Below are 17,167 nucleotides of genomic sequence, written 5' to 3' on the forward strand. Positions count from 1 at the left end.
TTAAGCTTGCTTTAGGCCACTGACACAGTGATAAAGCAATTCACTATTAGCTTGTAGGAAAAGAAGCAAATGTTTCCTCTAAATGCTTCAAATCTAATTATAATTCATTATAATTATATTCTATGTACTAAAGTCCCTTTTAGTAGTATCAACAACATCCTTCTAGCACGATTCTCCAAAAGGCAGCTAACCTTCCTAAGGTGCAAATACGCATAATGTGGTTAAATAAAGTGCTGATTTTCTGTACATGAAAGACAACAAGAGACCCTCAAAACAAGAACAGATGCAGTTTACAGAGCTCCATGAAAACAGTGGTGTCTTTCTACATCCTCATTAGAGTGCTACATTAGTGCTATTATTACAATATTTTACCATGTACAGCAAACATAACTGTGTCTTCTATCCAGTACTTCTTCTTCTTTAACAGGAAATGTCACTAAAGTAAAAAAAGAAAAAAAACATGAGAGTGTCAAGAGGAAGTTGGGGGTGGGGATTTTTCGAAATTATAAGTACCTTATCATTACAAGTTTGTGTAGCAGACTAAGTTAAGACTCAGTCATATGACCTTTATAAATAAAACAGTAAAAATATATTTACATGTTCTAGCATGTATGTTAGAACATGTAGGAATATTTTGTTGTATATTTTTATAGCAAAGTGTTTGTGGGTGTTTCCTGTTCACCTTATCATATTGATCTTACACCTCCAGACTCCTTAACTCTTGGCAAACTGGAAAATATAAACTCATATTGTCTCATTTTTTTGTGTAAAAGTTCTTCTGTGATATGACATATATCACTCTGCAGAGAAACCAAACAAGCCCACCAAGGTTTCCATTACCTCCCTTGCTTCCTTTAGTATCTTAGTTCTGACATTTTTCACTGTGTGAATAAATAATACAACCTGTTAATTTTTATCCATATACATTATAGATGAGGTGCATGTACACTCACAACACTTCAATGTAAACAGCAGCTACAGTTAATTATTTCATTATATCGCCACATTTACTGTACACATGTCACAAACCTGCTTAAAATGTGTTATTCCAACAAATGTATGACAAATATGAAACAGATCAGACAGAAGTCCACAGTCATCTGCATTAGCTTCCCACATCGTTTGGTGCTTCTGAGACCCTAAGAGCTTTAAGATAGAGAGTCTAGACCACAAAGTCCAAAGCTGTTCTGATAGGATGGTTCAGTGATTTTCTATTGACACTGACAGTCTCACATTTACCATGTTGCTCTCTGTTAGAAGCTTCTTTTCTCAGCCGGTCCATCTGTTCACACGTTGCTGATACGAACACTCAGAGGAGTGTCTCTGACCCGGCCACGGTCCTCCCCTCGCTCCCTATAGCTCTGCTCCAGACGGATCTTCTCTGGATCAGACCCGTCAGGCATAGTCCCACCCCCATTGCTCTGGTACCCGTGCTGGGGGCTGGATGGTTTGAAGATGGGTGTAGTCTTGGTTTTGGCCACTTTGTCGAAGAAGGCAAAGTCCGCTACATATTTACCTGATGGGGATAAGGGAGACTACAGGGGGGAACTCATAACCCCACAGAATCTCATCCGGCAGGTAGGAAGTGCGGACCTGACAGGTGGCAGAGGTTGGCTCCACTGTAGCACTCATGATCACCAGCAGCTCAAAGTCAGCCAGTTCTGGATCTGTCCAGCCCCCACCTGGGGGAGATAAGTGAAATGGGAGAACATGGAACATTACTGAGAGATATAATATATGAGTATTGTTTGGAGAAATTGGAGATTACGTGCCACATTGATTTTCCAAAAAAGTCTTTGCCACCCCCACCTCTCTCTGTGCAATGCATGAACTGATTAGTTGAAATTACCCAGTCCAACCCAAATTCTATTTTCACCATTTACAGAGACAATACTGTGCACAACCACAGGACATATTCTGAGTACACAAACTATTGTCCATTTTGTTTATCACTAGGTCATATAAAACATCTCAAAGAGACATTTCCAATTATCGTAAGTATATGTAGTACATATTAAGCTAGAGGAATGTGAGGAAAAGTTGTCAAAATGTGTAATCAATGAGAATGGTGGACTATATCTTTAAGGTGAGAGAAAGTGGTTTTGTTTACAGGAAAACACATCGTATGAGAAACCATCATGACAGTTTTTCTTGAGCTAACCACAATTTCCCACTAACAATTTAACCATCACATTCCCACCTAGAAAGATGCTTTGCATGTCAGATTGTTGTTTTGAAAAGTTACTTCTCTAAAAGTGCTTCATTTGAAGAATACTGACACATTGGGTTCAGTGCAAAGATGAAACTTTAACTCATGACATTTAGTCATTTGGCCACTAGCGACCTGCTAGTGACTCATGACACTACCAACTGACAAATCTCTTCTACTCAGAAAACCTACCCTTAGCTGCCCAGGCTCGTAGGGGGCTGGTGTCATCAATGACGTGGTAGAAGGTAAGAGGAAGGATGAGAAAGGGGCTGTCGCTAGAAGTGTCCACTTGGAAGGGGACGTTTCTCTGGTCAAAACGAACCGTCTCACCTTCCTTGGTCAGAGACGTCTGGAGCAGTTTTCCAGTTACCTGGAGGGACCAAAGTGCACCAACTACTCATGAGCATCAAAGATAATTTAACAGACGTTAAGTCAAACTGCTAGAAACGTTATTAGTTGTTGTAAAGCATCTTCCTCTGTCTCTTAACACACATACCTGACACCCAAGCAGGAGACTCTTGCGCATGTTGGCCACCCTGATCATCAGGCAGGGGCGGCCTTCGTGGATCGATACCACAGCGTGCTGACTGAACTTCACTGTTTCACCTCGCTTCTTTGGCCGAGCAACCTGAGCAAGGAAAAGTTCTAGTGTCAGTTTGATCTATCTTATCTTAAGGGTCTTGTATAGCAACAGATGATGCACCTATTTCTCTGCTGTTTGATATTTTGCAATAGTTTGTGTGACATAAATTTTACTTTACAGCTGGAATTTTTATGTGCTGGTCACCTTGGCCAGGAAGGTACCAGTGATAAAGATCTCCATCAGCATGGTGATGACCAGCTGCACTATGAGAAGGATGATGGCAGCCGGGCATTCCTCTGTGATGCAACGAAAACCATAGCCAATGGTTGTCTGAGACTCCAGAGAGAAGAGAAAAGCCCCTGTCAGGGTTTGCATTTGCATCACACAGGGTGTGTGATTTGATGGGGGGTCAAACTCTGGAGGAAGATGATTGAAAAGACAACACATAATTATTAAAGTTATTATAAAATATGTTGAAATACCAGACCCCTGCGCACTGTATTGTGGGATGCTTTGATAACATCTTGCTGAAACACAAAATAACATGTGTGACGTGTAGAATATAACTCAACTCTGATCGGTTGAGCAAACACTCGTTACTCATATATGGCAGGGGAAGTGATGCAGAGCAGGTGTCCTGTGGATGATATGAAACCACTTCCCGCCATCACGTTTAATTTTATCAGTGTTAGCTTCAGCTCAAGAATATATATGACAAATACAAATACAAATACCCAAATCTACAGCACTGCTAGAAACAACACTTAACCTCAACCATAGTGTAAACATTAATAAACATGTGCAGTGCAGCAAAGACAGTTATGACCATGCCAACACATATTTTCATCTTTCTGTACAATATAGTGAATGTTATTTATTACCATCTATTCAAATTAAGTTGCTTTTATATTTTTCCCACGGTTTTCAACCACTCTCTAACACTGTATGCAACTACTGCATGATGCTGCAGTGCAATGAGATAATATCATGTTCTCCCCATTTGTCAGGCTTTTCTTTGTTATGAACAAGGCTAAAGGTGTGAAACTGCACGTTTGTTTCACCTTTACACAAACACACTAAACCAGGAAGCAACAAAAAACTAGACAACTGAAGGTTTGACTTCTAACACATGTACACCTGAAGCAAATGAGTAACTTAAAACCTGAAAAATGTATTTACTTAAGCCAAAGAATATTTAAGTTTTATGTATTTGCATTGAGAATCAGACACTTTAATGATATGATTTCCCAAAAAGACAATTTTTTTATCATTAGTTCATGTTAAATTTTTAAAAATCTCACAAAGATTGTATAGTGCGAATGATTCTGTGTTTCATTCACGAACACACTGATTCATTTTCACATGTTACTGCAAGACTAAACAACAGTTAGACGTTAGATACTACATGCACATGATGTCACAATTTGCATTTCTAGAAATCACAAATCATCTTGTAATCACTACCCTTAAAATCTTGAGTCATTTGGTGCAGTTGACTCATAATGAGTAAAGCTCTGCAAACTGAAGTTTAAACGTTGTTCATGGCATTGTATTGAAGTTGAGGCAGAGGTGTTTCTGACTGACTCACTGAAAAGGCAGATTCGTTTGAACTCACCCCACCATTGTACAAAAGCTCACACAACCCTCGTGGTTTTGACACACCCGTTTGTGAAACTCTAGTTTAACTTCAATATAGTTTGGGTAACAGGAAGTAGATTTGAAAAACAAAAGGGTTATTCAGGTTGATCCTTGTTTTATTAAGAATTAATAGTCACTGGAAATTTGATAGCAAGGTGTGTGAGTCACCACGAGTGAGTCAAAAATAGTTTCTTGGGAATATATTATATGTTTCTTATAACCACCCCCTGGCCCTTCTCACCAAGCAGGTCTCCGTGTACCAGTGCCACCAGGTACCATAGGACCCCAAACAGAAACCAGGTGCCTGCAAAGGTGGCTGTGAACAGAAAGAACTTGTAGCGCCACTGCATTTCCAGAAACGTTGTCCAGAGATCACGCATGTACAGAGCACTGCGCCCGCTGACATGCTCGATCCGGACATTGCTGCGTCCGTCTTTGGACAGGACACGCTTCCTCTTTCTCAGAAGTCCGCCACCACTGGATATGCCCCCTCCCAGTAAGGGCTTCAAGACGTCCGTCTGGGTCTGAGAGTGGCAAACCTTCTGGGGAGAGGAGCTACGAGAGGAAGGCGGCGTAGCAGATGTCATCTAGTGGAAACAAAGAAAAACACAGTTCAAATAATGAATTTCCATTATCATTTGGGTTAACTGATCCATTATTGTTAATGAGTATATTTGAGATTAGCTTGGATGGACCAGCAGCCATTTAATTAAGATAACTGAAAACATTTGGATAAATTAGTTCTGTTAGACTTGTTCTTAAAGTCTTACACCACAGCAAATTCACACCATCAGTGTCACTCAGAGATCTGATAAAGTGTGAACAGACTTCCTGTCTAACGAAGGGAAAGCTACAAACTACCCACAGTATCACTGTGGTTATGTTTTGGCAACTTCCCCTGAAGCCACGTTTCACTGGAATTCAGTCTATCATCTATTGAAACCAGCCTCATGATTGGTGCTAAATATAATGACTGACGCCTGACGTTAATATGAAACTTTGATCAGGAAATCAGAAATTTGTGGGAATCGTGCTGGAAGTTTCGCAAGGAACTCCAAGACGAGATTGTGGCTACAGTAAATGCTGTAGTGTGGACTCAGAACTCAGTAACTTCAGACAGAAACTAGTCATGATTAATAAAGGAGTTGGATTCCAGCAGGTATTTTCCCTGTGAAGCACCGAGGGAGTTGATTCTCGAATAGTTTTCACTGTGACTATATAAATACACATAATAAGCGAAAAATACTTTGGCTTGTTGTGTGGTTTTTAATCTTCCGGAAACGACCGGCCAAAAAAGAAACTGCCTTCACGAAGGCGGGAAGGACAGTGTACTTTAAAGAGAAGTTCAGTTTATGTGTACTTTCTCACCTCTGCACTGGTGGTACCCACTGACGTGTAGTGGGGTGCTTGTTGTATTTTTAGTCATGGAAATTACAACAATTACCTCAACCTGTTAGGAAAGGTAAGGTGGAAGGAGTTTTGGGGGGTTTCTGCTCAGTTACTTTGAAGCTACAAGACTGTGGCAGGTCTGCATGAGTTTTCTATATGATCACAGCTGTTAGAGGAAGAACAGATGCTTCCTCCTATGTGTCAACATCTTCAGGTGTTTTCTTGCTGTGGAACAAAAGTATGAAGCAATTAGCACTTGAATAAACCACTGTTTCTCTAAAATCTACAGCTTATGACAAGGCTTGTTTTTACCAGTACATGTTTTTACATGAGTATTTTTTCAAGACAAGTTGAGTCAGAGAGAATAACTGAGATAATAAATAAGATTAAAAGCATAATAACATGTGTGCACGTCACCGACACTGCATCTTTGTAGACTGTGAGCCACCAGCTTGATAACTTCTGAGAAAGAAATATGCAAAACTAAATCTAAATTAGGAGCAGGGCTGAACCACAGAGTAGAACAAGTGTGTGACCCAAATTAAATTAAACTGGCGGCCGTCTCTATTCTGTAGTATCCGCTCTTTTTCTCATAATTCGAATGTGTTAATGACCAAATACCTGCAAAAATAACTCTTAGCTGTACTAGTTAGTTAGTCTCATTAGCAAATGAAGCCGCCTAACACGCTAAAACATGATGTCAGAGGTGTTTTACATTATACCACATACTGAACATAGCATGGTGCGCTGCACTGCACGCTTCACTTACTTGATGATGGGTCTTAAATAGACAAACTGATGCTGTGTGTGTTTTTAGGGTTTTAGCATATTATAGGATGTTTGCATGAATGTGCACCCTGTTAGAACACGAGCCACAATCCCTCTCTGTCGCACACACACAGACAGACAGACAGTCTGTTACTGTATCTCCACACATTTAACACTCTCACTTACATCCACAGACCGTGAAAGCCAGCAGAGAGCGGATGTCCCACAAAAGAGTAAGATAAGGACGAAGACAAAGGAAAGAAAGAAGACCAGGATTGGGATGAAGATGTACTGCATTAACACAACATTACCCTGCGACACAGAGTCTCATTTGAGAGCTGAGAAGAGGAACTTGAATGAGGCAGTTTAGGTTAAAAAAAATCTTTGTCCCGAAAGTCAGATGTTTATCTTGAAAAAGTTTGTTGTTTTTTTTAGACTTCACTGTTCAGACCTTTGGTGGACAAAGAGGAAACCACTGACATGAAACTGGAGATGACAGTAAGAGTTTGGTAGGAAAAGAGCCAGTTTGGTTTTCTGGGAAGGTTTTTTTCTCAGCTGTTTTTGTTTTTTTGCCATTTTACACAGTCAGTCACCACAACGCTTCTCTGTTTCTCTTTCTTAAACACACCAACAGCAAAGACTCCACCTGATGAACAAATAGGTAACAAATTATGTCAACACACAAACGTTACTAATATGTTCACAGAAAATCTTACAGGTGTTAAAGCAGGGTGCACATGGATAATGGACAGTTAGAGGATCCTTTCTGCAAATATAATCTCCTGTCGCATATATGTTTACTATATGTTATAATTAAATTGTTCATACTACCAAGCTTAGATGGTATTTAATGGTTACCATGGTGGAGTTGAAACTAGTTTTAAGTATTTAATATGTAGTAACTATACATTGTTGTTGATGAGTTAGTGTGCCTAATTTCTTTCCATCATTAAGCCCTCTGTTACGAACAGGGACTGACGGGACGAACGAGTAAGAACAAAATATATATTTATTGACAAAAAGGGCAGGGGACACAGGGAACTAACCAACACTAACAAAGTATCAACTAAAAGAGACCCGAACACACGGTGGACAAATACCAACAAAGCATAATCTGACAAAGTAGCAACTAAAAACCTACGCACTAACGCGGACAAAAACCAACTAATAAACTAAACGTACAAAGTAACAAACAAAATCACTGCACAAGGCAGGAGAACATTAGCAGACAGACAAACCAACAGTACAAAGTATCAACTCAAAAAACACAGCGTGAACACAGACCAAACAATTCAAACTGACTAACAAAAACAGACAGGGACCTCACGGACAAACAAACAAACAAACTGACCAGATTTAGGAGTAGTGTGCAGCATGAATGACAGAAGTGAAGTCAATGTGTGATGAATGAGCGACAAACCAGCACCGGACTGAGGACTGAGGGGTGCTTTTAAAACAGAGGGAGTAACAGGTGAATTGAGTCCGTAATTAGTCCAGAGTGTGGAGAGTGGGGGAAGAGGAAGTCCATATGTGGGTGTGTGGCAGGAGGGTGAGACACAGAACCAAACATAACAGACAGGGGCAGAGGGAGGAATCATAACACCCTGGTTCAGTTCTCGGGGATGGAGTTCAGATGGTAGCTCTGTGCAGACCAGTCACTGTCAACAAAAAAACTAGGGGGACTTTTTATTTTGTGTATTTGTATGGGAGCAGTAGTACTATATTATACAAACATCACTTTTGACCCAAATGCCCAAACTTTACTGCTAACGCAGAAGGTGTCCACCTGTCATTGGCCATGTGCAGTAACATAAACCAAAACTGCTTCTCTGCAGTGCTGATCCCGGATTATGTAACCAATCAGCTTTAATTATGACACACTTTTGTGATTGTGCAAGAGTGAGCCTCTCAAAGCGCCATAATTACAATGACACCATTGAAAACTTCACCCCTTCAACTCGGCATCTTCCTCTCACCCAATCTCCTCCTGTCACTCGCTCACAAACTCACTCACATGCCTCCAAAAAAAAAAAATCCTCCACTACAGATCAGGTGGATAGTAACAGAGTAAATGGGAGTAAATGAGCGTTTGACCAACCTCTCCAGTCGGATGTATTCCAGCTCCATGCTAACCTTTACTGTACTGCCCTGCCTCAGTGAGCCGTATCCAAAAACTCAATCCAAACTTTTTTCTTTTGCCAAACGAGAGGTCGCTGAATGTTTTCTCCCTCTCTCTGTTTCTCCCTTTCTGTTTTCCTCTTTCTCCCTCCTTCCTTCCCTCGCTCCTCTGTGTACACAGGAATGCTTTGTTGGGAGCTGAGATAAAAGAAACAAAAGACGGCATTGACAAAAACGACTCTGTGCCCATCAGTGTGTGTGTGTGTGTGAGAGAGAGAGTGGGATTGCAATTACATGTGAATTTCTGTGGATGTGTGTGACTGTCAGCCTACATGTGTGTTTTTGTGCATTTGTTTGAAAAAGAGTGGACAATTATGTGTGTGTGTGTGTGTGTGTGTGTGTGTGTGTGTGTGTGTGTGTGTGTGTGTGTGTGTGTGTGTGTGTGTGTGTGTGTGTGTGTGTGTGTGATGGGTGAATGGAAAAACAAGAGAACGGAAGAGAGGAAGGGAGAAAGAAAGATCTATGACAAAAGGCCCTCATTAGTATTCTGGAGTGAGGAGTAACCCCTTCACTTTTGTCTCCCCCCTAAAACACACACACACACACACACACACACACACACACTTTGTCATTTCTACCACTCTATCCATCGATCTATCGTCGTCACGTCTTTTCTTCTTTAACTAATTTCATTCTAGCATCTTCAACAGAGTCACTTAACACACACGCTTCAATGGAAAGGACACTATTAACAATACATCAGTTCTCTCCATCTAATTGTTTATCTCTCCTTCTCCTGTGATCTTATTACTTGTTATGTGTCAGTACTTCTTCTTTCTGGTGCCATATTTAACCGAACGTACTGGTTTTAGATTGCAAAACTCCTCCGCTACTGATGTAACTAAGATATTAATAAACATAAAATGACTTTCTGGGTTTATTTTTTCCATCATTTAGTCGTCGTTTCTCACTATTTTATTCACAATTCTGCTACAAACCACACGCTGGTTTGAGGTTGCTAACCATTGCCCTCATCTGACTGGGTTCTGGGATTTGTCAGATCAGATGCTCTAAAATCACTTGATCTGATTGGTTGCGACTGATGACAAAACATTTTAGATTTCCATAAACGTTGCTTTGTTACGTTTCTGAAAGGCCACATCACATGTGGAAGTGAACCCAAAGACACACACACAACGTCTCTGCATTAAATAACATCTGAGGATTATTTAAAGGACAATTTGTCACAATGCACACGTCAACGGGTAAAACGTTTTGCAGCTTTTAAATGACACATTAGGTCATTTATTTTACACTGTGTGATGCAACTTCACATCACGTGTTAGAGATTTGCACAAGTGTGTGAGTGTTGATAACAGGTGAAACTCATACTGTCTTCAGGAGAGGTCATTATACAAGTAGGAGCAAATATGAAGCTTTAACTATTAGAAATTTAGAAGCAACAAATTGAGTTTAGTGCCGTACAGAAATCTTTATTACATAAATTACAACACAGTGATATAAATTTTCTTACCTTTTCAGCAGGGACTGAAATCTGACTGAGCCGTGCAGAGAGGAGTTAGGAGCCCGGAGCCTCAGCCTTGATTCCACATATCTGATTTGTTGTTACACACATGCTCTCAGGAAACAACTACTGTAATTGTGCAGGGAAGAATAACTTCAGCAGCTTGCATCCTTTGACACTGATTCACCATTGAGGAGAGTTATGGAGACAGTCATTGGCTCGTCGGGCTCCTGTTGCTGACCCAAGGTTCGGTCTCACAGCTCACAAATTCTCCCCAAAGTGACAGGACTTGGCTTTATAACAGGCCTCTCTCTCCCTCACTTTTATTCTTTCCTTGTGTCGCTCTCCCTCGCTCCTAAATTCCTGTTGTGTCCGGCTCACGTCTGTGTAATTGCTGTAATAATTGATCGCCACTCCCCCAGTCTCAAATCACTATGGAGTAACACAGAGGACCACGAATACATAATAACGAAGCCTTCTAAATTGGCCTGAAAGAAAGAGGGTGAAACTATGAACCTCATCATGTTTTCAGTCATGTTTTGTTGCATTTGTTGTTGCATCTCTGTCTCTCACCTCACACGATGTCCAAGAAACTGCACATGAACTCACACACACACACGGATGGGTGCACGTTTGGGACATCACATCTACACAAATGCACTTAGGAACACATGCACACACCAACAAACTGCCCCAACAAACCACCCCCTGCACACACACACACACACATGCACAGAAACAAACACGTTTTTTCAGGGGGCACCACAGACCCCCTATTCAAGACTTCTGTGCCCAGCGTTTGTTGTGTCCAAGAGCGCCCGTTCAGAGCCTCCTGTTAAGCTCACACATATAAAGAGGGACATTCGTGAGGTGAATACAGCCCCTTATTCTGTCTCTGGAGAGGGTGACAAAGCATTACTGAACTGAACGAGGGAGAGGTGGAAGGAGTTGATGAGGACTGTTGGTCAAATGTGCTGAAGAGTCCCGCTGAGGTGCCACCACATACAGAGTTCAGGCCTTTTTTTACAATCTGGGTATATTTGTGCTGGATACAGAGGGAAGATGTACACAAACAAAATCAAGTACATGGAAAAGGAATTCTAAAACACTTGCACTTCCACGTTTCTCATAAATAAGGTTCATGAACTCCTTTCACATTTGTGCTGTACTCATTTTTCCTTTAATGTATTAGTCAATTATATTTGTTATGAAAAGTAACTAGAGATTAATGCTAAAATGAATGTAGTGGAGTAAAAGTAAGAGTGACATGAAAAGGAAACTACAAGGAATACCTGAGCAGATGCATTTAGTTAATTACTACTTCTAACTGCAGTACACTGTGGTGAATGTAAGATGGAGGGTGAACAATATATGTTCTGTCTATTTGTGGAGGTGAAGCTCATGTAAAGAGCTGTATCTTGGGGCCTTGCAAGGTTTCAGTTTCCTGTGCTGTGACTTGATGAGAAGAAACACGTGAGATTGGGGAACTCGCAGCTATAAGCGAAGAGAGAGAGAGGGTGGAACGTTGTTGATTCACTTCCTCTTTACAGTTGAACTTTAACACATTGCAAAGACTGCGGCTGACTTTGTTGCACATGCATTAAATGAAATGTCTCCCCACCACATAAAGCTGTGATCTGTGTTTAATAACCAGCAAAAAGGAAGATTCTGCATCACAAAAAGAGCCTAACTGCATTTTCACACACTGTGAATTAGTTGAGCTAGTTCCTGTTCACTCATTACGCTTGAATACTAACGGAAACTGTGTGTGGCTTTGTGGGTCTGTGATATTTTGGTGATGAGCAGGCTGATGGTTAAAAGATAAGAAGAAATCATGCTTGACTGCAACAGCCAGTCGGACATATTGTCTGTCTGACAACATATAGGAAAGAAGAAATAAGTGATTAGGATCCAACAGGTGGTGATATTGTTCTAATAGCCTTTAATGTTCACACTAATAGACACTCAGTATGTGGCAGTTATGTAATGCAGACTGAGCCCTAAAACAGGACACCAGGGTGACTGCAAACATACTGTGAACAACCATTTACAACTTCACCATTTAAAACAGACTGTATGATGCATGTATTATTTATGCAAGCATTGATTTCCTTTATCTGGCTTTACGGTCTTTATAGCAGCCAGGTCAAGTGTTGAAGTATGTGTTAACTGATGTGTTGAGTGAGGCACGCACAACACTGTTTGTTCCTTTATGTGAGCTAGAGTCTTTGTGCCGATTAACATGCAATCGCACAACATGTGTCTGAAAAATACAGGTACTCTGTAGACACTTTTATTATGGGGAACAAAGGTGAACAGTCAGTTATACCTGTTCTCTTTATTGTAAATTAGTTACTGCAATTTCCTATGACTGCACTGACTGTAAGCATGTTGAGTCATAAACAGTTTGTGACCTTACAGAGGTATTTCAGTTTTTAGGTTAAACTTCTACTAAGCTGCAGATAATACACTTTTGTCTACACAATTAGTACTGTAACCTTTTGTATATAAGTAGATTTTGTTGGTTTACAGGAGGATAAGTTTTTTAAATAATTTAGTTGGTTTCCAGTAACAAGTACAAGATACAATACAAGATACATATTTATCATGTATTAAATCATATTATGTGACCGTGTTTTTACATTTGAAGGGATGAGTGGCCCTGCAGATGTCGACACATGAAGCTGTAATGAAAAAGCTGACCAACCTCTTATAGAAGTTAGCGTTAAATTCTTAGATATATTAGCACATGTTATCTTTCAACATCAACAGCAGACCTATGGTGGCAGTGTTACATTATATTAGTCTTGAGTAAGAATCTGCTGTTTACCAAGATGTTGCACAAGATGAGGAAGGAAAGAAGGATGGTGCATGTTTGTGTGTGTTGGGGTCAGCGAGTGCTTTTGGCTCATGGCAGCGTTGGTGGTGGTGGACTTACCTCCGTTTTATTCACTCTTGCAAACTCTTTCTTGCTCTCTCTCTCCACTCTTTTATTGAGCTCTCTGTCCCGTCTCTTACATATTCATGTGATGCTTTGCTTGCTGTTTTACTTTCTTCCTGTGTTGGTCTTGGGGTCCTAGTTGTGGTGAACACACTGTCTGAGGGTCATAAAAATACTTGCAACTCGATACTAGCAATAGTTTTCAGAAACTGATGAAATAAGCATTTTGTCAACTATTTGACTTAGTTTAACATCTATTAAAACAATCTCAAATTTAAAAAGCAGATTAAAGCAGAAAACAAAACAATAAGTGCAACAATCTAAAATTAAAACATTGGAACAAACTTTCTGACGTTCACAGCATTTTAACAGATTAACTGGTCTTGAGTAAATTTACAGTATGTAGTCATATTCTACCACCTACCAACAAAAGTTAGAACTGAAAAGTTTGTTGTTGTGCAAGTTTGGATTTATCCAGCAGGGGGCAGCAGACAGCAGCTTTTCTTCTCTTGTTCTAAGGAGAACCTGTTGAGTTTGTGTCACATTTTTGTTCAGTGCTTTTTATTGTGAGGACTTTGACAGCTCTCACTACTTCAAATTGATATTTTAGGGTGAAGACTGGGTTGTAGGGTTAATATTCAGATCTGGGTTTAGGTCATGAGTGTGAGAATCTATTTAAATATAAAATTATAAAACAAAATATCAGGAATGTATTAGCAAATGTGCAGTTATTGTGACCTTTCCATGTGAGTCCTGTTCTTATTGTCCATGGGGAAAAAACACCTTTAGTCTGACAACTCAAAAAGACAGAATTTGAAAACCAGAGCAAATGAATGAAAAAAAAATATACATGAAAGAAACTGCAAATATGGATGATGACTAGTGAATGAAAACGATTTTTTCTTTCAGATTGATCTATTAACAAGCAAAAATCTGAATTTCTACTTGTATTATTACAACATTTGTATCGTAATACAAAATGTCATGCTTAATAACTTTGTCTCTGGGAACTGTTGACATATGATAATAAGTAGTTAAATATGCCCCAGTGATCTAAATAGTGATTGTTATTATTTATTATTAAGATTAATAATAAATAGTAAACTATCCATGACCATACTGACCTGAAAGAAAGGGTCAGACTGTCTTGCTGCAACGCGTGGTGATCCGCATTTAGACGTACACTACACAAGGTGGCGCTGGAAGAACTGAAAAGAAATGATGCTTCCATGACAGCTGTGGTCAGAGGCATTTTGTTTTTAAGTTTCTGTCCATCCCACTGTCTTCACCATGTCCACAATAAATAAAATTAAATATATTTTAATGCTCTGGGTGTAGGCCTGTGGTCAGAAGCTGCAACACAAAATCCAGTGGTGTCTGCTATTGTATGTTTAGTACAGCAGAGAACAGATAAAAAAATAAAATAAAACAAATAAAAGATGGCAGCAAGAAACATTATGTAACATACTTACCTGATTAAGATAAGGCTTAAAAGATGTTTCTGAAATGGATTAATATAATATAATATATATTGTAATTCTGAGGTAACAGTAACATGTTGCTGGAGTCTGTAGAGGCAGATCAGTAGACACACATGCCACTTTCTTCCTGATGTTATATCTATTCTTCATCAACAATGCAAACTTCTCTTTTCTAATTTGTTTGCAGGGCGAGAGCAGCAGGTTTTGCCTGGGACACCAGTATAAAGGTTCCTGAAACCTGTTAGAATATAAATCAGCCGTTATATAACAGTGGGTAACCTGAACACTGGCTGCACTGTGCTGCAACAACACACACACAAACGCGCGTATGTGAAAAGCCAGTAAATAAATTAATTCACCTGCTACATTCAAATGCAGTATGATGATTGTTGTAATTCCATCTAATGTTACTTCATACTTCTACTCTACTAGATATATATAATACACTAGATAAATTATGTTTTATAATTTTGTAATGCAAAAATCTGGAATGCAGGGCTTTAACTTGAATTATACTGTTTTTACACCTCTTCGTGCACTAACATGCTGTAAAGAAACCCTGTAATCCACCGTGCATGCACCATGACGTATGTTTGCATGTCTGTACATATTCAATACTCAGCACAACTATGCACAATGAAATCACCTGGGCTCGGCCTCTTGGCTCCACTAGCATGTCAGTGAGTCTGTCTGGTCATCAATTACTCTGACTTGATGTCAAAGTTCTGCTCAAAACATCTCATCAACGATACTCCTGCCAGCTTTTACTGCTCCTATCTTCATTCCCCACTTGCTTTATTGGTGTTAGTTTCGCCTGCAGCATGTGAAATACCAGTTTAATTAGTTTCAGATGATTGAGGGCTCCTAATTGTTTTGCCTTCAAAAGCTTTAACAGCGGGCTTCAGGCTATTGTTCATCTGTGAATAATAATCCAGCTGGTTTTGAAACACTGGTCTGAATCTGAGCAGATAATATACTGTAACAGTTGTTTATATCTTGTGTTAAACCATCTGTATTTACAACTCCAAGTGGAAACAGGTTTGGATGCTGTGTAAAATCTATATAAAAACAGAATGCAACAATCTGCAAGTCTCATAAACTGTTCTGTGGTCGGAAGAACTGCAAATTGGGTGCCACATCCTCCACATTAAAGAGGATCTGGATCTCCCGGCTCGTTATCAGTGCTCAGTTCACAAGCCTGAGTATGTGATTGGTTGGGTTGGAGAGTGTTAGTGCCTCTGGAACGAGCAGCTTGCAAACCAGACACTTTTAATGCTGAACAAAGCATCCAGCAGCGGTTTTAGAGCAGCACATGTTCCAATCCAGACAGCATCTTCTTCAGGGAAGGTCTTGGAGAAGGACAATGCTGAAACTCATACTGCACCTATGACAGCAGCATCTCTTCAGAGTAGAAGAGTCCAGGTGCAGAACTGACCCGTCTGCACTTCTGATGTCGCAGGTCAGCATCTTGAAACACAAAATACAACAGAGTTAGAACCTTCATCAGGCAAGAATGGGTCAAGGGGCTGCAGAGGGGATGCTACACCGTGGTAACCATGGTTCTTCTATTGTAATGTGAATAAAATATGGGTTTATTAAATCGTGGCATTCTGCTTTTATGTGGATTTTACACAGCATCCCAACATTTTCTAGAATGGGGTTGTGCCCTGTTGAGGTCTGTTGATTGTTGACACTGACTCCGACACAGACACCTCCACCTCCCCGAGGGTACACCTGATCTTGACTCTGTCAACATCTGTTTAAAAGGTATTTTCTTCATCAGAAAAGAATTCTTCTGTCATCCATCACAGTTGTTTTCCATGGTCTATCCAGAGTCCTGGGGACAGAAACGCTTTGAATACTTCCAAGACAGTGATGGAGATCCAGTGTTTTCTGTCGAGAGAAGTTCATGAAAACAGCTACATAATGTGCATACTGTTCATTATTTATTGCTAAGTGAAAAAGATTTAACTCTTTGAAGTCTTTGTGGTCGCCATTGTTAAAAAGTAAAATAAACCAGTTCTTACAGAGTCAATGGAGAAGTCATCAGTCTCCTTCTTCGTCCTCCAACCTTGATGTTTTTGAGCTCACTGGTCCGTTCACGATTTTTTAAAATGTACAAACCTGTTGATTTGCCTCTATTTGTTCTCTCTGTTGGATTTGTTTAGTTTTTTCAGCGTCATGACGTCTCGTTCGCTGACAGCTCTTAACACTTCATATTGACAGTTACCAACAGCAGCAGCACTTTAAGTCGACTCTAGACCTTTGATCTGCTGACTTGTAAATGAACTGAACAGGAAATAACAAACACCTGGCGATAAAACAGCTGACCAGCCAGCTGTCTAAATACTTATGAGCCACCAATGTTGTTGTAGTTGTAGTACAGAAAACTCCCCATCACACACATTCAAATACTTATGAACTTGTAATTTCCATTTGATGAGTTTGATTAAAACTGAACCAGGTTTTTATTATTGTTTAAAAAAACGAATTAAAATGGACTAAATGTGACTAA

The 17,167-nt window shown here is 39.9% G+C and overlaps 1 protein-coding gene across 1 annotated transcript; it reads right to left on the bottom strand.

Annotated features, from left to right (window-relative positions):
- Positions 1-668: 668 nt before the first annotated feature.
- On the bottom strand, positions 669-10,664 carry LOC113171433 (potassium inwardly rectifying channel subfamily J member 10). Its single transcript, XM_026373776.1, is given in 7 exon segments — positions 669-1,529; positions 1,531-1,682; positions 2,402-2,579; positions 2,706-2,837; positions 2,997-3,208; positions 4,672-5,017; positions 10,240-10,664. Coding segments are annotated over 6 exon segments (1,263 nt in total). The 5' UTR covers positions 10,240-10,664; the 3' UTR covers positions 669-1,286.
- Positions 10,665-17,167: the final 6,503 nt, after the last annotated feature.

The sequence above is a fragment of the Anabas testudineus genome, chromosome 17 (genome assembly GCF_900324465.2).
Source record: "Anabas testudineus chromosome 17, fAnaTes1.2, whole genome shotgun sequence".
NCBI lineage: Eukaryota > Metazoa > Chordata > Actinopteri > Anabantiformes > Anabantidae > Anabas > Anabas testudineus.